Raw genomic sequence first — 23,680 nt, forward strand, 5'->3', positions numbered from 1 at the left:
ACTTTGTTGCCTATAAAACTACTTTGCCGTCCCGGGCATACATGGAGCCACAAGACTGCTGTCTTCCCTCCTGGAGAGATGTGCTAAGGACTCTCAGGAAGGAGAACAGTGGGAGATTGCAGGCCAAGCTGGGGTCACCTCCTTCTTGCAGGAAGCCATTGGGTGTTCGACCCAAAAGGCAGGCTTCAAAGCCGAAGCCACCTTTGAACAGCAGATGTGTAACACCAGAGGGAGAGCTACTCCATTGTTGAGGTAGACAGGCTGGCACTTGAAGCAGAGAGGGGAAACCAATTGCTAAACTGTTTTCTTCAGGGGCATGTAGCCTGGAGGTAGCCACACCGGGTGGGCTAGTGAGGTCTGCATACAGCGAGGGGTCTCATCATTTTGGGAGTGGGCAGAGTGGTGCATCCTGGGATAGCCAGATGCCACACTCCACAGGAAGTGGGAGGGAACCTGGTAGTCCATTGGCTAACAACCACATCCTGCCCTAAGGGCAGTTTCCAAGCATAAAGATCTCAACCGACTTGGAAAAAGGACCAAAGGAGGACTGCCCTGCTGCATCGAGGGATCAGCAAGGAGAGGCTGCACTGAAGAAGACAAACTGCTGGCTAGCAAAGAGAGGGACTGTGTCTGCCATGTCCTGCTCAAGGAGAAGCTTTTTCAGAGTTGTCTCAAGGGCCATCTGGCTGGCTTCCTGTTTTCAGCACACGGATGGACACAACAGTTGAAGAAACCTGCTGGTGCAAGTTGGTAGTTTTCAAGCTGCTACCACTGACGCCATGCAGCAATGAGCACCACGACCAGACGCACAGACAATGGCACCTGGACTTCAGCCAGCCCATAGAGAACTTCATGGGATGACGACCCTGCAACCAGGACCCCCCACCTACTTCGTGGGCTGAGGAATCCTTACAGGAAGACCCCCATCGACTGCGTAGCATCCAGAGCTTCTTCAGCATCCTTCATAGCCTGCATCAGGCCAATTCCATAGGAATCCATTGCAATGCAAATAAAGTGTTTGTAACTGCTGGAGGTAACTGTTTTTGAGGACCTTGCTGGTTCACTTGACTAGCTCATTGCTGGAGTTGGTCGCCTCAAGTACTTCTAACGACCAGATTGACACTTACCTTAGATTTCCTTGAAAACCTTTCTAAGTGTCCAATTTGTTGACTCTACTGAGGCTTGTTCGTGGTAGAGTGAAATTTCTACGATTTATTATTGCTTGTAAAATCTATAAGTCCGGAACTCTCCAGTTGGTGTTTTCATTCTATTATCTAAATCCTTATAAACATACTGTCTATTTTTATATATTCTATTCTTAAAAATTGGTTTCGGACTCCTCGAGTGTCATGCCGATTTCTTCAATTGTTTTGGTGTTGTTTAAATGCCTTACACTTGTTCCTCTGTGTAAGCCTTGCTGCTCAGTGCCACAGCTATCCACGGTTAAGCTCAGGGTTTTGCAGATGAAACCTACTGGACCTAAACAGGTTGGCATGTGTATTCCACGTTGAGGCCGTACAACCACACCATATAATGCACTCCATTTCCTTACATATGTGAGCATTCAGTCTCTGACCTTTGGTTTGGTTTCGAAGTAGGCCTCACATTGGCCTCCCGCGTTTCAGTGTGTGCTTATTACTCTGTGGAAAGGTGGACTGGCTGCGGTCAGGCCAGTGGGTTGCTCATCTCTGTGAGAGCAGGTGCAAGCAGTGGTGCTGGTCTTCAGGCAGCAGGCCTCTTCTTGTTAGACAGCACCAATGCCCCAAGAATCACAGTTGTGCCGCCCCACCCCTTGAACTGGGCGAGTCTTTAGTTCAGCTGCTCGGGCCTCCCCAAGTTAAAGTTTCAATGCAGTCCTCCTCCAGCTGCAGGTTTGGGGTCACGGTCGGGTTCAAGGAATTGGGCAGCAAAAGCTGGGTCCAACTCAGTGCTCTTCTAAGATAGTACCTTGAGCAGCAAGCGCTACTTCCAGAGGCGCAGTCTGAATGGTACATGATAGGCAAGTGCCAGGGCTAGCCACAATATTAGTCAGTTTGGGCACACTGGGAGCAAGTGCCTCCGCTTCCCAGGTTTTGTCTTCAGTGGCGCAGATCACTTGAAGACATTCAGCAAGAGCCACAGCTGTGACAGCAGCGTAGATGGGGAAATCTGCTTGGCAAGCGCTGGCAGTGCTGTAAATCCTCTGCTTCGGAGGTAGTGACTGGCTCCAAGCCAGGTACACACCAGTCGTGCTCGTCACAAATCTCAGTTGGACAGACCCACAGCCAGAGTGTCAACTGTTCTTGTCCATAACAGTAGGAAGATACTCCTAGAGGAATGACTCACTCCTTCCTTAATCTTCCAGGCAGGACTCTCCAGGCAGCAAATTATCACTTCCTCTAGATCAGACTCCAGGTGATATCCGCTCACTTCTGGGAAGCGGACTGTCAGGTAGACACTAGCTCTGGCTGCGTTGCTGTCCTCTTGCTACTTCATGGTGCACCCCTTCCTTGGTCAAAGAGAACTTGGAACTGGAACAACAAGTGGAGCAAAAGCTGGCACTTTTATTCAGGGATGGCAGACGGTTGGTGTGTATACAAGGTCTGCACTTTCAGAATTGGTTTGAGCTGATTTTCTTTTCATGTGTTCTCCTCAGGCTGTCTTTCAGACTCCGTTTTTGCTTGGTGTGATACTCCTCACCTCAGTGACATCTCCAGGCGGAATAACCCACAACAATCAAAAGCCACACTTGACTTCACAGTGATCAGGAAGAGACAAAAGACTGACCACTTTTTAAAGGACTCTTCACACTTTGATAACAGGAACTGCATTTCCACCCTTCACTCCTACCATCCCCCAAGTTGCAGTTGCAGGAGTCTAAAGGACCTAATCAAATTTCTAAGAAGCCATCTCCTCTTTTCCCACTTCTGTGTCTACGTTTCCCTCTTCGGTCTCGAGGATGTCAGAAATACAATTCTGCGGTCTTGGAATGGAATCTCTGGAATGGATTCTCAACTCCATCTTGTGCAGAAGACTAGGCAAGGTTTTCCAAAATGGCATCCACAAGCCTGTGTCACTACTATTTACTCAGACACTCACTTATGTGTGTAACACACACACAATCCCCACACAACATCCACCCCTGGATTTGGGATCTTAGCGCTGATCTGTAGCTGCCTAACTTTATTCAAGTGGGCCAGTAGGCCTCCACTCTTGTGACACAAGTAAAATGTCTAGTCGCACTAGCAATAAAAAAAACAGAGTATTCTGCCACGGCCTCGCTACATTCATGAACCTGTGACAGGGACAGTAGTTTTCCGCTTCTATGAACAGTGTGCTTGGGCACCCCTCTAAGTCCAACATGTGTCCAGGCTTAGACACTTATCAAAGGCAGGCATAGGCTTTCGTTCACATGCTGGATTATCATGAGACCGCGTTTAAATTCCAAAAAACGCAACACCAGATGTGCGCAGTTGGGCATGCAGGGCAGGGGACATTACTATTTACCATTCAGAGGATATTCCTGTCCCAAACACATGAACTTCAACAAAGTGCTCAAAAGCACAACAAAAAAAGTTCCTGAAGCATGCCTCAATACTCCATGACAGGGAAAACACAAGAACACAGAGGAAACCCACTGAATCAAGAGCAGACAACTGTGACAACAAAGCCATCCATTAAGGGGAAACGGCTGACCAAAAGCCCAATCGAAGTATATTTTGATAATGGAAACACCAGGTCTTCCAGTAGACAGCTAGTGGTGCCTGTAGCTGCGACTTTAGAAAATGGGTCTCAATTGTGCCAATGCCTTTGGTCCGCTGCATAGTTCAAAGGACAATGGCTATATCTCTTAGGTTGCACAATAAATAGTTTTAAAGTATACAAAGACACGCAGCATTATGAAACATTAATTATTTTATTCATTAAAAGCAAGTATGAAAAGCAAGAGCAGTCTTCTAGTGCAGTTTTGTCATTCTTCCTTCTTGCTCCACCATCTCACCCCTTCTTGCTTTCGTCCCTGTCGTTTCTCCCCCTTCTCTTCTTTTCTTTCTGCGAAGGCAACTTGCTTGGCCACAACAGTAACTGTATAACTTTGTGTATGCACAGAAGTACTTGGAATGTGTTGAGACCACTGTGTGCTGCTAGTAGGTTCTCGTTATTGATTTGGGGAACAGAGTTGTGCGACAATGGTGCCCAATCATGTGAGATGCCCAAACCTGTGCGTTAAGGGTCCACATGCCAGGAAGGATTAGTATAAGTGTGACAGAAGTGACCGGCTATGTGAAAGTTCACTTGCTAGCTAGATGGGAGATCTCGAGTTCCATAGAATCATCAGGTCCAGTTGAAGACGGACACTGGAGGGCAGGGTTGCATGTACAGGACAGCGGTGCAGACTAAAGCATCAGAGTCGCCAGTCATGCCAGGTTGAAGGGTCCAATGGGCTCTTCCAATAGATGGTGCTCCGGCAGCTTAGATGTAGTGGTTGTTGAATTGATCCCTCAGGTGCTCAGGGACGCAGTCAGAGCATTTGTAGTTTTTTCTCACCCAGGTGCCACCTTCGCTGTCCTCGATGCAGACCGTGGCGACTCCTGCGGAAAAAATGAGAACTCTGTGAAAGTGGAGCACACCCAAGGACACTCACCATGCACTTTACAGTGTCACTAATGTTCTTTACGCAGCTGCTAAATGACCTCTGGAATGGTTGATGCCTACAGCCGTCCAGACTTTTAAGCCAGCAGCACTATTCATTCTGAAATCTGCTTCGCTTTTTTATTTATTTAAATTTGTTTGTTTTATCTCCAGGGCTGTTAGAAGGCCTTTTCGTGTGAGGGCAAGAGAGAGAAGTGCTGCTTCAACAGATACAAGTTAAATGAGTAACATAAATCAACCTCATAACATTGAAAAGAACGGAGATGGTTACTACAATATGAAGAATGAGTTTTACAGTGTAATACCGGTCTGCAGTCTGTAGAGCTGGCGTACAAGCTAGGACTCTGGGTTGCAAAATGGTTGGCTTAAACGCCGGACTGGGAGAAGGTGTCAAACATGACCTTGAACGTTCACTGTACAAACATTGACAAGTGCCGTGCGACACTCCTCAGACTGGAGTCCCAATGTTAAGGTATGTCTCGTTGTACAGTCACTGTGCTGTTACTAAGGTGCCTGTCACAGTTACACTTTTGAAATGACTGCTCATGGACAAGAAACGCATTGATGCCAAGGGGCCACCATGTGTTGGATTCTGATGGGAAGACTATACACAAGTGTGTTCGTAGAGCCATCTTGCCACAGCACGGGCAGACCCTACAGGACTCCAGATATAAATCACCCTTATTAGTCACTAACTATGGGATCAGGTTTGCCACCATCTTTACACTTTACATTATGCTGCAGAGTTATGCGTCATGCAGCTCCTTACTACAAGGCGTGTCAACAGAAGAGTGCATGGTCAATGTGTGTAAAATGGAGGATTTGACCTTATTTGCTGAAGTGCACCATCTGATGTGCGTCTACCTGGAGGCAGTCATCCTTGCATCACTGCTACTGTCTCAGCACTATGAGGTCTCTGCATCAAAAGAAATCCCCAACACCTAATACTGGTCTTGTGTGGCTTGTGCTTATGTTTGGACAGACCCATGCTGCAGCGCCACAGGAACCAGAGGGGATACCAGGAGTCAGTGGAAAGGGTACCACAGCGGTGCTCGTTAACATGCAAACGGGAGCACCTGGCCCAGAAGTTCCTTTAAGAAAGGGAAGTCAATTTGTGAAATTCCATTTGCTTGAGAGAATGGGACAAGCAACTGGGTATGGTATTCCCAATTCCTGTCAAACTGATATTTACATGATTTAATACAGAAGACAGGAGAACTGCACAGCTATTCGTACAACTGACACAGCTAGGTGGCATACCGGATACATGCCCAACCAACTCAAGTCACACTCTCTGCCGGAACCAGTCCGGAAGTAACAATCGAATGAGATCACCTGGAAGACCAGGGAGGCAAGATGAGGATAACCAGCTACCCTCTGTTTTTAAGTGAAGGGTCTGTAGGAGCACTATGTAGAAATACTTTCGAAACTAAGGCCATGGAATGACTGTGCCCTGGCGGTGGCCACCCTTTATGTGATGTACATGGACCAAGGTGAGCACTGTATTTTAGATTTGCAGCACCAACTCTCTGTGCTGTGATGAGACACTTCTCTTCAGCAAGAGCATCAGATTTAACCCCTTCACTGCGGCGGGAATTCCGCCGCAGTGCTAGGGGGAGGGGGGGCCGCACGGCTCACCTGCGCTTGTGACGGAACCGCTCCGTCACGCGCCTCGGGTGAGCTGTGCTAGTGACGAACGGTTCCATCACGAACGCGCCCGCTCAATAGAACGCGCCGCGCAGGCGCGTAGAGCGGGCCGTGACGGAACTGTTCCGTCACTAGCACAACTCACCCGAGGCGCGTGACGGAACGGTTCCGTCACAAGCGCCGAACGGGTTAAAGAAAAATGCAATGAATGTATGATTGCCAAAACACCAATGATTCAAATTGTAACTCACACTTAAGGGACTAAAGGAGAAAAAATACCAAGAGAAGAGTAAAGGAGAATCTCTCCAGGTAGGTACTGAAATTCGGTCCACTACTCTGTCGCAAGCTCGCACCGGGGTGCTATTGGAATTATGTGATTGAGCGGGCAAAGTGTTTTCCCCATAACTATGGATTTTCCGCATTTCCACATAATTCATGATTTGCTGCATAAACTGCAGATTTAGACATAAAAAATTGTATCTATCTTATACAGATGAAAAGTTACTAAACATGGAGATGCGTTCCTGCACAGTGGAAGGCCCAACACCAAGGTTGATTGGTCATCTTCCAGTTGCTTATTGCTGTATTTGATTGTTAAACCGGCACTAATGATGTGGAATCTTTGCCCAGTGGTACCATGGGTAAAAATAACAAAATGATGAAGTAATACTTTCATGAAGTAAGCTGCATAATTTGCTTTTCCTTGCCGCATAATTAAGTCAACCCTGCCACATAATTTCAGTGGCCCTGAATTTAGCTTAGCAAGTCAAGCATTTGCAGGTGACATCTGGTATGACCTGCTAGTCATGAGTTCGAGCCCTAGCCGTGATTACTTTTTTACTCCTGACATCCATAAATTAAATTACATTTTGTAATAGTAACACATGTTATTTACAGGACAGAGAAGGAACCATTAAGTACTATGAAGAAAAAAAACAAGCTGTTATTACTTATTAGCCCCATCCTGATCAGTGAGGTGGGCATATTGCTTTTGCACTTCAAATGAAAGAGCTCCGGCATTAGTGGTGCAGCAAGGGTATCACGAGCACTAATGGAAAGCAAATGAAATGCCCCAACCTTAACAGTGCAGTGGTCCCCCAGACTCTTCGGCTCTGGTGGTATGGCACCTGCTGAACTGTTGATACAACATGCACTCTTCTTTCCGGTCATTACTGTTTGAAGCAAGTTTGCCTTCTTTAAAACAAGTACTTTGTTGCCACCTTTTACTTTTCACCCTCTGAAACTTTCTGCCCAGCTTCTAAATCAAGGTGCCTTTACAAAGGACACCTTGCCCAGAGTCTCTCTTCCTTTTTCTGTTTTGCTAGTCACACATCATATCTCTGCAAAAAGAAGTGCTTCTTTCAGTATTTCTTTTTTTTTTACATGTATTCCCCATTCCACTCCTGTGGATGGTTTTAGGTAAATAAAGAGGAGCTTAACTGCCCAGCAAGTAGAGGAGTGTCTTCCATGGTAAATGCCTGACCAGTCCTCCATTCGTGGGGTTGTGGCCTTTACCTCCTGTATGTGGCATGTGCATTGTAGGTTGAATACATGACTCAAGTGTGTTTAACACAGAATACCGCATGCTAGATGGCGGGTGTCTAAGATGGTGGGTTCCCTTTAGGCCGTTTGCGTTCATAAGGCTATGTCAGCCTACCTATACCTTTGTTTGGGGACCACTTCTAAGTTGTATCTTAAGGGCTTGATACTAAGTCTCTTCCGAACCCACCACACAAGATTTCCTCTGCTCTATCAAAGACGCCACTTCCTGTGTTACCGTCAGTGTGAACTCTCCATAAAACATTAACAGGTTCAGAGCACTCTCACCTATACTACTTACTTGGAAAATCCCACAAGGGTCATAAAGAGACCAACAATGCACCTTCTCGCAACTGGAAGAAGAATTAAAACTTATGAATACAACTTCACTTAGGCTAGCAGTGACTTTCCATCTGTACCTTCAAATGAGGATAAATATTGACCTCCTAAAGCCAGTAAGGTGTATTTATATAGACTACGAGGAGATGCTGCACACTTTCACAGAGACTTTTGCAAAAGATTGCACACTTGCAGGTAGCCGACTTAATTTAGCCTACTGTAAAACCCTGGGTTATGGAGCATCTTGGTATAGTGATCTCAGCAGAAGAAGAGCTGAATTGCCCAGCAAGATCAGGAGCTAAACCATCGCTACCAAGAAACCCTGTGCATAGCCCCGCTGACAGGATCTTCTTGGAGGCCATCTCAACCAATAGAGGAACCTCTGAAATCCCTGCAGCCTGGCTTGCAAGTATCAAAGGAAAACATCACCTGACATGAAGGAGCAACATCTACACAAGCTTTCCACAATAGGTCTGAGGTGCGTGTTCAATGACCATGATAACCCCAGCACCTTATATTGCCTGTATCTGCTTACTAGTGTTGAGTTCTGTTGCCTGTGTGCAGTCACCCTGATTCTGGAACCCTGCAAACGATATATATAGCACAATTGGTTCAGGAGAAAAAGGATTTAAAAGTTGTACTGGAGCCATAACCCCATGTTCCAAGTCCCAGTGGGAATTCGTGAAGCTTTGGAGTCCAGGGAGAGCCCCAATAAAGGCCCCTAAGATGTAGTACTTTCAGGGGCCTACATAGTGGGTGCCGAGCCCTAAAGGCTGCAAGATCAGTTAAGATTCTGAAGTGGTCTCGCCCTGAACTATGTCCTCCTGGCAACCCCATTAGTTGGACACCGAAGTTCTAAAATATCTGGCTGTGGCTTTGCTTGGATAGCAGGATTCAGGATGGAGGTATCTGGGTTTTTGTACTAAAACATCTGCTGCAAAATACCAAACTAACTGGGCAATCTAGGTTTGTGACTAGAGCCAAAGATTTTAGTGTAGAAATATATATACAATGGTTATGAAAATTGGAAAGAATAATAATACATTGTGTCAACTTGACTGGCACCTCTGACACTTGACTTAAATGGGTAAATACACACTGTAGTAAAATCCCTTGAACTAGACTTTAAGTCACAGACTTTAGTACAGCACCTAAATTCAAAGGATCACACATTAGTTAAAAGTGACCAAAGGGCCACATGTTATTTACTTTATGTTATATATGTCATAGTGTCCCATGATTAATATCTATATTTACATTTGGAGTAGTATCTTGTCCACAAAGGTGCTTGCACATTGTTTTTTCGGTGGATCATTGTTTTAAATTACATATTTACCAATGTGTAAATAAAGTCCTGAGTTATAGTTTACAGCACTGATCAGGAATTCTGTTTAATGTGTGCCATTTAGTTGACTGTGTCATGCTGTGTAAGGCAACAAACTCCCCTAACATTTCCTGGATTAAGCCTGGACTGTTCAGCTTCTCGAGCCAAGGTGAGGCAAGCGTCCAAAGGGAGTACTTAGGTTATTAAACTGAAGATCAATGTTAATAGTGCCTCTGGGAAACTGGTAGTAAATTACAATAGTTACCTAGAGCACTGTACCTAAGAGTCCCCCACTGATGGAAGACAACTATCCCCAGTAGGATACAGGTGGAGAAAATTCTGCAAGCCATGGCTATGGAAGTGAGGAACAATTTTTGATCTTGCTTACCAACCAGAAAGAAATTTGAGGGGTGTGTGAAAACCTGGCTGAAAAATTGGACTTGCTGTCCGAAATTACTTCAGCCAAGGAGTGTAAGGTTTCAGAGTTAAAAGTAATCTCCCCTAAAGACAGAGAAGAGATTAAGGAATTGAGGCTCAGGGAGAGAGAGATTCAGGATTAGCTCGAATCTCTAGAAAACAGCGCCAGAAGGAACAATATAAGAGTCCTAACTATCCCAGAGGGGACGGAGGGTGAGGATATAAGGGGTTCTTTGTTTCTTTCACTAAAACAGCCAGATTATCATCCATTACAGAGGATGAGTTGGACAGGATCATCCAAAGGATACATAGGGACATATTCAGAAGGCACCCGGGCAAATCTAAACCTAGGAGTTAATTGGTAAACTTTCTGACTTATGACATAAAAGAGCAGATCTTGGCGATTGCTCTAAAACAGAAATCTTTGAAAAGCAGGGATTTTCCCTTTGCGATCAGGTCAGACCACTCTTGCGTCACTCTATAGAAAAATACAATGGAAACTAGTGAAGCAAATGGAGGAGTTTGAGGCCCTGGGAGCTACTGCACAACTGGAATTTCCTGCCATGTAGAGAGTTCTGCATAAAAACAAAATGCATAACCTAAGGGACCACAATGAAGCAGATATACTTCTCACTGCAGTCAAGAGGGAAAACAAAAAATAGTGAGTCTGGATGGACTTGGAGTTAAAGGTAGTGCACAGGTTTTCCCTCTTTTTTCTCAATTTTGTAGATATGTTTGGATTGCGGATTTTCAGCACAAGCACCCAAAGGCTAGTATAGCCGTGAAATAGCAGGGTTGGGTTCTCCAGGAAGAGTGGAAAGTAAGGATAAGGCAGAAGGTTGCACTAAGTGGGGAGCGAAATGGGGGTAAAAAAAAAGTATACAATATCCCCAGTAGCCTTTGCGAGTTATTTTGCAACAGAGATTTCGACAGGTGGTATCCCTAGCGACAGGCAAAAACCAGGATTGAGTAGATGGAAGTAAGCGTTCAAATTCTTTCAAGGAATGTCAATGGGCTCAGAATGGTGAGGCGATCCAATAAGTTGCTACAATATTTAAGGATTCAGCAGCTAATATCATAATATTGCAGGAGACCTGTCTTACCAAAGGGGAATGTTTAGACCTCTTTCACAAACAAAAATGGATTCGACATATTATATGCCCAGATCAAACCTGTAAGGGAGATAGCAATATTGAAATTCGAGGCAACTATAATTGGAAATCAAGTGGATAGGCAAGGCAGGTGGGCTATTGCCAATATCGAAACCCCCAAAAAAAGACTTGTATTGGTGGGCCATTATGGTCCCACTCTGGAAGGCACTGATCCCTTAAAAGGTGTGTCCCAGAAATCATTATCCTGCTCTGATCCAATTGGACGGAGATTTTAATACAATTATGGACTATGACCTGGACAGGTTCGACAACAGTGAAGCCAGAGCATATCCAAAAATGCAGACGTACCTAGCAAATATGGTGAAGCAGATGGGTCTTTGCGATATAAGGAGGTTGAAATCAGGGACACAAAAGAGGATATACTTCTCATACTAAAAAGTAGGCCAATTTTCCAAGAATAGATTTTTTTCTGGTGGATAGGGTCATTTTCGCAGATATTAGTACAGTTAAGCATGTTACGGTACATTTGTCCGACCATGCAAAATTCCTGCTAGTTCTGGCACTTCCTATAGAACAGAAACCTAAACTATGGACCTTGGACAGTGCACAGTTGTTGGACCCAGAGGTTGTTGACCAACTAAAAATGGAAACCAATGAATTCCTGAGTTTGAATGTAGGTTCAGCTCCAACAACAATAATCTGATAGAGACTTCTAGCTGCAGATTCCTGAACCTTGAATTTCCCAGGCGTCAGGCTTGATCCAGAAAGAAAAGCCTGATGCCTGGGAAATTCAAACGAAGGAATCTGTAGCTAGATCTGGTCTCTACCGGATAATGCGTTACCGAAGGTAAGTAACTTGTTCGTCTGGGATACCTTTAAGGCTTTTATGAGAGGAAGGCTGATAAGAGTTTCTACCCGGAAGCTCACACAGTATAAAAGAGGTTGAATCAGCAGAGGAAGCATTGGGCCAGTTGGAAATTTGTCTCCTGACCCAACAGTTGTCAGTGGGGGAGAGAGGAGCAGTGGAGAAGGAAATACTAAATAAGAGGGAATAACTTTTGTTACAAGTGGAGGACCGCATTTAAGCTTCGTGGGAGGCAAATAAGTTGGCTCATTTTAAGTATGGGAAAATACAGGGGAAATGTTGCCATGGAAAGTTAGGTCATATCAGGCTACAAAACTCGGTATGCGAAATAAATGATGAGGTAACTGGCCAAGTCTCCTCAAATACTCTCAACACAGAAATAACTTTTCTGAAGGTTTTCTCTGAACTGGCAGGGAGCAGAGCTCTTCCCCTGCGAGAAGCCTCAGCTCCCTGATGGGGCCTCGTACTCCTCCTCAGAGCATAAGAGCAGCCCCACCCGCCCATTGTCATTCTAAATGCTTAGGGCACTAGGTAATAAAAGGACGCGGAGGCATGCACATAGGAACATATAAACCACTGCAGCCTGGCTGGTGCCACCAGCACCGCTCCAGCGTCATCCACACCGTACTTTTACAAGAGCATGGGACAATGTCAGCTTTGAAATAACCCGCAATTTAAAATGAATATATCACGTTTCCATTCGAGGGAGTGAAGCATACAGATCGGTTGTTTATTTTGTGTTTTTAGATAACGTGCTTTCATCTTCACTATACTTCAAAGTGCTGGAAGGGCATTTTAATACTTGTTTTACGTATTCCCATTGTAAAACTCATGATCCTGAGTACCACCATGCAAATGCATAAAACGAAACGCAAATGAATCCATCAATAGAAAACTGAAATGAGTATGAAAAGGTGGGACAAAAAGCCACGTAGATAACATACGATTTGTTTATGTTTGGTGGTTTTATATAGGGTGCGTACGGCCAAAGGACATTGGAACGCTTAACGTGCACCACATTACACAAGATCATGGAGTTCCCTGCAGCCGAACCCCAATACAATTAAGTAGCAAAATACTGATGAATTGTTGAATGTCAGTGTCCATTCAGCAATTCATCAGTAACCATATAAATATATTATCATATGAAATACCACAAAAAGACCTGCAAAGTTGCTCAAAGCTGAGCGCATACCATAAAACTGTGAAGTGCACGATTGTCTCAACCTAATATAAACTTATTTTGACTTATACTTAAGTGATTGTCTATTTACTTACATAATATCATGCGACCTCCTCTGACAGGTCTGTAAAACGTACCTTTTGTCCCAAGTTTTACCATGAGTTTTGACCGTCTGTCCTGAATTTTTGTCCTGAATTTTGACCATTTGTCCTGAATTTTTACACTCATCGTCCTGAATTTGCACCCATGCCAGTTGGTCACCCTAGTGCAATGGTGCCAGGGATATGAATGGCCCACTGGAACCAATCTATAACAGTAGTTTTCTTTCAAACTACGGGTAGTAGGAGAGTTCCCTTGCTTGCATTTAGGTCCATGGCACGCGGCTAGACTACTGAGTCCAAGTTTCCTCGTTACAGTCGTTACGAACCACCCTCCCGCCCTGCAGTGCCTCTGAGCATGCCCTCTAAATGGGGTTTAGTGCAGGTGGGCGGCCAGGGCTTGAGTCGGGGTACCACGCGGGTGGACGGCGTCCCCCACTTATTTTACCGGGTGGATGCCGTCCCCCCTGCCAAACAGCTGGACTTCACCTTTTGGCCTCTCTGGGACAACGTTGTTCTTCCAAAGGCTCTTCAAAGCCGGGCTCTGCCCCAGGGTCACATAAGACTCCCACTCTGCCGCGAGCTCGGGAGAGGATTATGGGAGTACAAAGATGCATTGTGCTAGATCTGACCAGTGGTGTAGGGTGGCACTGTGACGTAACAGACCTTGGACTCCTGGGGCGGTGGGAGTGCTAGGCTTTGATTCCAGGCATGCCTCACACCAGCGAGCACCAACCAGCCATATACGGGTTCTGTCACTTCAATAAACCATTCTCTCACACTACTTTTTTTGTGATCTTTTGGTATTGTTTAAAGTTTGTCTTCAGAAAACCGGACACCGAAGCTCAGTGTGTGTTCTCCTAGGTCAGTTATAGAGGCCTCGATCACTCTCCGCATTGACTTATTAACGATGGTGCAAGCCACCTTTAGTGACATCACTTCCTGTCGTGGCGTCACTCCCGGTGACAGCGTCCGTTCCCCTATCCCCCCCCCACTTCATTTTTTTAGGACTTGTGTCCTGTGGGCAGCCATTTATATGTTAAAACTGTCATTTCAGAGCCTATCATGGGGAGGCAGGCTCGCTACAACCACTATAACAGGACTGTGACGAGTAGTAGTGGCCTAAGACTCATATATCCTGAGTTTATATATACCCTCTCTACGAGAACGGCATCTCCCGGTCTCATCGGTTTCAGTTATGATTCTGCCCTACCGTTTAAATACCAAGGAACTTGGATATTGACGAGTTACATCTGCCCCTTATAAATATATAAGGTAACTTGAGGACATTGGTCCGTTATATTTTCTGTGAATAACAATACGTTTTAAAATATTACAATATGTGTCTCTGGTTGTTTTTCACTAGGACGAACGTAATGAACCGTATTTGATAGATTACATCCTCGCGACTGGAGTATTATTTTGAGCCAATAAAGGTACCCTTAATCAACTGAGACATAGTATTCTGTGGCTGACACAATTTCTTATTTTGCAACCGCTTTATGCATAGTGTGTTTTTTCGTAGGTCTTCATCATAGACCGCTAATTAAATGTGGTTATCCCGTCACGAATATCGAGAGTAGACTTATCGTGGGATCATCTTTATCGTAGTAAGAACTTCTGTATTCTATATTTATAAGAACATACCAGTCCATACAGCTTGTAATAATATGTGCAGCTGTCTCAAAATATATGAACTATAATTCGATCAACATAGCCAATTCTACTAGGGGTCTTCTAAATTAAATGCCCCCCCCATAATATCAGTCTTGGGTAAAATTAGAGAGCGTTTTAGGGCTCTAACATTATCATGCCCCATTGTAACAAATGTGATACAAAAAATGGAGTCAGGCCCTGGGACTTGTGGCTGGTTGGGCCGTATATATTGAGAAAAACAAAACAGATACCAACCACACTGTATTTCAACTCCTGTCGCTGCAGGTAGATACCAAACCAATTTTATTTTGAGGCTTGTAAGGCGTATCTTGCCTTTTTACTTATTTTTTAGACTTTTTTTTAAACAAGATTTTTTATGTGCAAAAAGAAGACAAAACATTTTAAAACATTTACACAAATCACATATATATACAAAACTATACAAAAATACAAACTGTACTCTATATTTCTTTGATCCAATTAATGAACTCAGATGCTTAGACTGAAAGCCTTCTTTGCTAATCAACCTTGCATGGTAGAAAGGGAAACAACAGGACTACGAAATAAATCTACCTTTGTACCAACTCAAAAAATTCCAAAACAAATCTATGCATTCGAGCAGACTCTTGTCAACAATAGATAAACTTGAGAAAAACAAAGGTTATATGAAACAAAATATAAGTAAAGGCCAAAGAGAAGCTTTAAGGAATCTAAAAGACGACACTTCGATAATAATCAAACAGGCCGACAAGGGCGGAGCTGTGGTGGTGTGGCCCAGAGATAAATATATAACTGAAGCGAAGTCACAAGTGGAGAATAAAATGTGGTACAGGTTACTAGATGGAGATCCTGTCAAAAGCATACAGGGTCTGATCTCAGAAACAATTAAACTAGGAATAGAAACTGGCTTTGTAGGTACCAAAGAAGGTGACTATCTCATCAAAAAATTCCCTAGAACTCCCATTTTATATTTTCTCCCGAAAATCCACAAAAACCTTAATGAACCCCCAGGACGCCCCATCGTCTCAGGGTGTGATTCATGTCTAGAACCCCTGGCCAAATATGTGGATTTCTTTTTAAAACCCTTTGTCTCTCAGGTTAAGTCCTATCTAAAAGATACAACTGATTTTCTACTCAAGGTTGAGGGAACAGAGTTTGACCCATCTTCAGAAATACTAGTGACAATGGAAGTTACGTCCTTATATACCCAGATCCCCCAGGACGAAGCCCTGGAAGTAATAGAATTGCACTTGGAAGCCCGTCCCAGACCCCACTGGGTACCCACTCCATTCATTCTGCAACTAGCGGAGATTGCCCTCAAAAAGAACTATTTCAGATTCAATGAGCAGTTCTTTATGCAAACCAAGGGAACTGCTATGGGTTGTCCATACGCGCCAGAAATGGCCGTACTGTCTATGGCAGAATACGAAAGGAAGTTCATTGATCATAACAACCCCTACTGTGACCAAATAAAACAATGGTACCGCTACATCGATGACGTGTGGCTCCTGTGGCAGGGGAGCCCCGCGGAACTGATGCGGTTCCATATGTGGCTGAATACTAGACATCAAGTTTTCAATAGATTCTAGTACCACCAAGATGACCTTCCTTGATGTCGAAATTACTTGCACTGAAGGACGGCTCAAATCATCTTTGTATAGAAAAAAGACAGATAAAAACACAATACTACACCATCTAAGTGCCCACCCAAGAAATCTAAAGGCAAATTTACAGTATGGACAGCTACTTCGCATACGAAGAAATTGCACTGATGTCTCAGATTTTGTACAACACGCAGATATTTTCTGCGATGAATTAAAAGAAAGAGGATACCCCTTGAAACTATTAAAGCATTCAAGTAACAGGGCTCGTTTTACCCCAAGAGAATGTCTTTTAGAGACAAAAGAGAAGCCAGAGCTAGACAGACTGGTCTGTGTGACCACTTTTTGCCCAGACAGCAGTAAAATTAGACAAGCTGTATTAAAAAACTGGCATTTATTGGAGAATCTGGAATGTCCGTTCCCCCGGCCCTTATTCGCATATAAGAAAAACAGGAGTATAGGTCAGATGGTTGTGCGAGCCGACATAATGATACCAAAGCCAAAAAGTGATTTGATTACCAAATGGGGTCTAAAACCCATGATGGGACACCCGAAATGTGGAACTTGTGTTGCATGTGCCAACACAATGGAAGGCGAAGAATTCTCCCATGGCAATACCAAATGGAAACATTCTGGTTTTACAAATTGCAAAACCAAAAATGTAGTCTATGTAATTGTATGCCCCTGCCCAAAGATCTATATTGGGAAGACCACCCAACAAGTAAATGCACGTATTACCCAACATAGATCCCGAATAAAAAATAAAGTCTTAATGGCTCCAATGGTGGAGCATTTTGTAGAGAACTGCCATGGTGAAAATGACTTTCAATGTTCAGTTCTGTTTAATATTCAAGGCAGAAAATCATCAGTGGACCCGGAGAGAGTATTGCTACAAAAAGAAGCATACCTTATATTGAAATTTAACAGTGCCCTCTCTGGCCTTAACTCACTATCCGAAATCTCCAGATTATAAGCACAGGGAGATGCATACAATAGGCACACAAGGCTGCTGACTGGGATATAGGTACATCTAAAGATGGCCGCCACTGTAAACATAGGAATGAACCTCCTAACCCTATTTACATGTCGGGCTTCTAAGCACAATTGACAGACCGAATAAACTATACTAGGATGTTACCAAAGTAATTCCATCAAGAAAAAATAATAAATAAATACTTCGCGCAAAATACGGCGCCAAAAAGCTCCCAATACATAATAAATAACTATAATGCCATGGCATGGTGTCTTGTTATAAATTACACCATAAAATATAAAACACTGGTAAACAATGCTTTTAATGTAAACACGAAGACTAAATTGTTGAAAAGATCGAAGGAATGAAGAAAACCTCCAAAATGGCCGACGCATTATCCACTAATAGACTATATTAACCCAAACAAAGATGGCGGCGGGATCCACGGATTGCTATTGCAGTCGCCGGACCGCGCGTGATAGAGGTAAGAGTTACATAGATCAAAACCCAGAAAACGCCGTCTTTAAATGTTAATAGCAAAAACGACCGCATAGGAAACTAATTCCAGCGTTTCACTCTACAGGTGAACGACATGAGAGTACTAACAATTCCAAACGAGCGCAAGGGTGATTAATATCGGAACCCCGCCTGAACATCAGAGGTATGCTTTCTCCCACGTAAAAGTTGTTTTTTCATTGTTATAACTGGCAAAAAACGAACCAACCTCATACAAACATTTTAAATCGCCAGAACGTGTGAATACTCTGAAGGCAAACACATTGTGCAGACAAACAAAGACTGAATGCGCTGCCATCACGAGGGTGATACAACATAACAGGTATGCCCAGCTGATTAACCGAGAATGTCAGTACCTAAAGCAAACAAAAATAGGGGGTTGATAAAATCACCTTTATTATCTACAGGTCCCTGCAGAAAAGAAAAACACCCATAAGAGAAACATCTTAATCCAGGTGCATTTGATCCATGAGGATTAAAAGGTATGCTTAGGAGAGTAAGGCTTTACATGGTGGGACTCCAAAAGACGTACAAATAGAGGAGTAATGAGTTTATTCCTTTTTGAGGACACAGGACTAAAAAGATTAGAGACTAGAGAAAGGAAGAAGATGTCAAACCTGTAGACCGGCGGCTGCTGGATAAACAGGTACAAACAGATGGTTTTGAAATGTATAAGCAAGAAAACCCCTTCAAAAATCAAAAAACTAAATTTCATCTCTGTACATACTTGCAGATACTCACTAAATGACAGAGCCCTGAAGAGAACCTGTGAATTGAGGTCAACTGGTTCGAAACGCGTAGGCACAGAAAATATGACAGACATTGATCTATAGACCTATGAATTATACTATGGTTTAAATTGTTTAATCATTTGAATACTTTGTCTTCTACATTAAGCGTTACTTTGTCAAACTTAGAAAAGCATCTGAGTTCATTAATTGGATCAAAGAAATATAGTGTACAGTTTGTATTTTTGTATAGTTTTGTATATAACTTGTGTATATAAATGTGATTTGTGTAAATGTTTTAAAATGTTTTGTCTTCTTTTTGCACATAAAAAATCTTGTTTAAAAAAAGTCTAAAAAATAAGTAAAAAGGCAAGATACGCCTTACAAGCCGCAAAATAAAATTGGTTTGGTATCTACCTGCAGCGACAGGAGTTGAAATACAGTGTGGTTGGTATCTGTTTTGTTTTTCCCATTGTAACAAAAGCATGCTTCTATAAAATAGACTATTATAATAATGAAATTTAAACTTGCAAATTACAGTTTTTAGTTCAAAAATTATTTTCATTGCTTAATACATGATTGCACGTTTTTTTTAAGATATTCCGCTTTGATTCTATCTAAGGACTGGATCCTTGTGAATAATCCACCCCAAACACTTCATCTGACGCATTATATATTTAGAAGTGACAACATTTAGAAAAGGAATAATATGATGCAAGTCTTTCTTTCTTAAATGATTGGTCCATATTAAGAATAGGGGCTCTTTAGTACATGCTTATATTTGTTTATACGTTGATATTTTTGGGAAGAGGATGAATCTATGTTCCCTTCAATACAAGACATAGTCCCCTGTAGGTCTATGGGTGTACTGTGTATAGGGTATACTCTTGGAATGATTATCGTTTTTCGTTAGGAATTACCATCATTAAACAAGTGAACTTTGGCAGACTCTCGATTAGTAATATTAACTATAATATGAGTACTCAGATGAAAAATATCCTTCTGAATGGAAACTTGATTTAATATTAAGGCAAGTTGATAATATGTTAATGTTTTTATGACTAGTGCCGTGTTGAAACATTATGTACTGTTAATTGATTAAGATTATGTTATTTAATTATGTATTATGTATACTGATATTGTATTTTATTTATTGTTTATTTTAGGTATATATGTGGCTCCTGAAGAAGGCGTTGTACACGCCAAAACGCGCGTCGATTTTTATGCCACCAATTATTTAGATATAAGTGTAGTTACTTGTGTCTGACTTTCTGATAAGATTGAATTTTTAACACTGTTTGTTTGGGTAATTATGTATTATGTTTCTTGCATAAGAATAATTTTTTAAGATATTACCATTAAAATGAAAATTATTTTATAATTGGTTGTTTTCCGTTGCTTTTCCCTTTATTACTTGTTTCCGTTAACAATTGCCTAGGAAATTTTGACTCATACTAAGAGTGAATAATTCCACTAGTAAGTAAGCGACATTTCCAAACTCGCGCGCTTGGAAACAGTCAATTGCAGATACGCTGGTCTGGAAAAGTGGAGCAACCAGGCTTGCTCCAAAGGATGTCAACATGGAATGTGTCCGGTAGATGGCGTACGTTACTTACATTTGTCCTCAATCAGACGACAAAAGTCGGCTCTTCTTGAGTAGGCTGTGGTCGGGGACTGTACATTGCACTGCTAACTCATCTTTGTGATTTGCTTTATCACTATCAGAAGAAATCCTCAGTGCCCAAACTATTTTCCTGACTAAATAGACCACATACCAAAATGTTCACCCCAGTTTCTCATTCACATTTTCTGCTGTCGCCAACTATACAATTAAAAATCATTGGAAAGATTACTAAGCGCCTTGCTACTCACCTGCCACTACTCCGCCCTGCTCCTCCACTAGTTTGATAGCCGCCTTCATGGTTCCTCCCGTCTCTATCCACTGATCAACCAGGAGCACGTGCAGACCTGGAAAAGAACAGCCATAAAAGTCACGCAGACCCATGCTGCAAACACTTGCTCTTTGCAGGACGACAGACTTTCTTCTCCCTTATTTCCAGACGCCCCCCTCAACATGAACACAACTAAATAGCACCCTAGTAATAACTCTCACACTCTGATATGCACAACACGTCAATTTAGTAATACAGTTGGCAAAACACTGAGTTAAACGCACAGGACGGTCACCCACGAAAGAACCTCTCCGCTGAATCTTGTATAACAAACACAGCACACCCTCGTGCGCACCAATGTAGCATCAAAGATGGCTGCCTTGGCTGTGATGCATACCTAGAGAAGAGCACTACCACAGCAGAGCAATGGGCAACCACCTACCCAATGCATAAAAACGAGAATCCTCTGACACCAGAGACACATAAAACTCTACAAACATCTCCCAAAATCTAGCACAATTTATTACACTAATCTACACAAATACCATATAAAGTAAGCATTTAACTTATTTTATACTAATCCAACGTTAAAAAGCAACAAACACCACACACAATTGAATGATGGCCTCCCAGCTCTGTATGAAAGTGCTCCCAGAGACAACAGTGATGCAACGATTGTGTGATACACATAGAGTGTGTATATGTGTGTGTATACATATGTATAAACAAAACAAAAAAAAAGCATGTGTATATATATATATATATATATATATATATATATATATATATATATATATATATATATATATATATATATATATATATATATATATATATATATTACCTACTGGCGATAGCCAGTAGGTATATATAGTTAGGATTTTTTTCCTATGGGACTTTTGAAAATTCTATGTCTAATAACTTTGGCGTTTGTGGACGGAATCGGCTGAAATTTTCAGGAAAATGGCACATTTTGTTTCTGAGCAGCTCCTGAAAATTTGGGGGGGGTTCGTCAAGGGGGGGCCGAGAAAAAAGGGGGGTCCCAAAACGCGTTTTTCCCATGTTAATTTCCATAGGGCGGTTGGACTCACTTTTAGCCCGAACGGCTGAATGGATTTCCACGAAACTTGGCAAAATTGTAGGGACTGTTAGCCCGATGTGCCTTTGCTAGGTCTCAATATATGTGCTTCAGTGGATTTTGAGAAATTAACGTTTAAATCAAGATATATATCTGTAACAGCGCTCCGGGCAGCTATCCGGTTAGCGAACCTTTCGCGTATCGGAACTTTGCAAAGCGAAGCTGATTGGCTCTCCGGTGTCTGTCAACATTCTAAACAGTCCGGTGCGGCCGCCATCTTGTCTCTCGGTAGGATCGAGAGACAAGAGGAGGCCAAAACAAAGGGGGAAATGAAGGAAAGGGGGCAAGGTAGACCCCTCCTGACCCCCTAGGATTGATGAGGGGGATATTATAGAGCCACGCCGGGCCCAAAAAAAAAAAAAAAAAAAATCCGATTTTTTCGCCGTAGAGACGCGTCTTGGTAAGCGAACCGGGCAGCTAACCGGGCAGCTAACCGGGAAGCTAACCGGCAGTGTAACGGGAGTCTGAGGAGTAGCTGATTGGCTGTCAACATTGTAAACAGTCCGGAGCGGCCGCCATCTTGTCTCTCGGTAGGATCAAGAGACAAGAGGAGACCAAAACAAAGGGGGAAATGAAGGAAAGAGGGCAAGGTAGACCCCTTCTGACCCCATAGGATTGATGAGGGGGATATTATAAAACCACGCGGGGCCCAAAAAAAAAAAAATCCTGAGGAGTAGCTGATTGGCTGTCAACATTGTAAACAGTCCAGAGCGGCCGCCATCTTGTCTCTCGGTAGGATCGAGAGACAAGAGGTGGAAAAAAAAAGGTGTAAATGAATGAAAGGGGTAAGGCAGACCCCTCCTGAACCCCTAGGATTGATGAGGGGGCTATTAAAGTTCCCTGCGGGGCAAAAGAAAAAAAAATTGCGATTTTTCGCGGTAAAGGTGCTTCCTTGTACGTTAACCGGGCAGCTAACCGGCAGCGTAACGGGAGTCCGACATATTGTGTTTTTTGAACGTTTGTGATATGTGCACGTGTGGATTTTGTCTAATTAAGGTTAAAAAAATATATATATATCTTTAAGCGTGTTCTGGCGCGCTTACGTTTTGGGTTTGGTTTGCGCTGCAGAGACGATACGTCACGGTTATGCGATGCATCATGAGGCGTCTCACGGGCTACGTGATACGTCACTTAATAAAGAATATATTTTACAGCTATAGATATTAGCTTTTAAAAAACCAATGAAATTCACAGAAAAAACCATAGGTTATAGACCATATATAGTTAGGAATTTGCATTTACAAAACCTTGAAAATTCACTGAAAAAACCATAGGTTATAGACCATATATAGTTAGGGATTAGCATTTAAAAAACCTTATTTTATTTGCACAAAACCATTGAAATTCCATATATAGTTAGTTGCACTAACTATATATCGCGGACCCGCAATCCACTGCTAATGATGTCACATATTACATCATTCATGACATGGTCAGTGACATCACTGATGACATCACTGATGACATCTCAAATGACATCACTGATGACATCACTGATGACAACATCCAGTGACTGTATGTTTCTGTAAAGTTAAAATATGTCTTACATATTGAAGAATGAGTGGATGTATAAGTGTCTGGATGAAGGATTTAGTAGGTGCATGACTGACTGTATGAGAGAATGATTAAATGTGTCTCACTGAGTGCATGGGTTAGTGATTAAAGTGTCTTAATTTGGCAATCATTATTTATGTTCTTCTGTAAACTGCTGCATGTTTAAATCAGTAGCTATATCATTAACTATATGGGTTATTGAATGGTTGCCCAAGTATTTGTATGGGAGACTGAGTATGTGTGTGGGTGGCTGGGAGGTGTATAACTCTGTGCATAGATGTGTGAGCAGTTGATTCCCTAGGTGTATGGGTTCAAAAGTGCATGTAGCAACAGCTGTATGGACAGTTGACTGTGTGCATGAGTATATTGGTGAGTGAATGGATATCTCAGTTCTACATGTTAAAGTAAGTACATATGTAAAACACACTCCATGTGAGAGTTGACATATATAAATAACTGAACATAAGAG

The 23,680-nt window shown here is 42.7% G+C and overlaps 1 protein-coding gene across 2 annotated transcripts in view; it reads right to left on the bottom strand.

Moving 5' to 3' along the window:
- Window positions 1-3,878: 3,878 nt before the first annotated feature.
- Window positions 3,879-23,680, bottom strand: part of LOC147730348 (uncharacterized) — a 222,362-nt gene continuing 202,560 nt past the window's right edge. For both annotated transcript variants that reach the window (XM_086955154.1, XM_086955155.1), the window contains exons 5-6: window positions 20,500-20,595; window positions 3,879-4,568 (exon numbers count right to left, since the gene is read on the bottom strand). In XM_086955154.1, coding sequence (XP_086811280.1) covers window positions 4,450-4,568; window positions 20,500-20,595 — 215 coding nt within the window. In that variant the 3' untranslated portion in view covers window positions 3,879-4,449. The remainder of the gene's footprint in view (window positions 4,569-20,499; window positions 20,596-23,680) is intronic.

This window comes from Lissotriton vulgaris, chromosome 2_1, assembly GCF_964263255.1.
Source record: "Lissotriton vulgaris chromosome 2_1, aLisVul1.2, whole genome shotgun sequence".
NCBI classification, from domain to species: Eukaryota; Metazoa; Chordata; class Amphibia; order Caudata; family Salamandridae; genus Lissotriton; species Lissotriton vulgaris.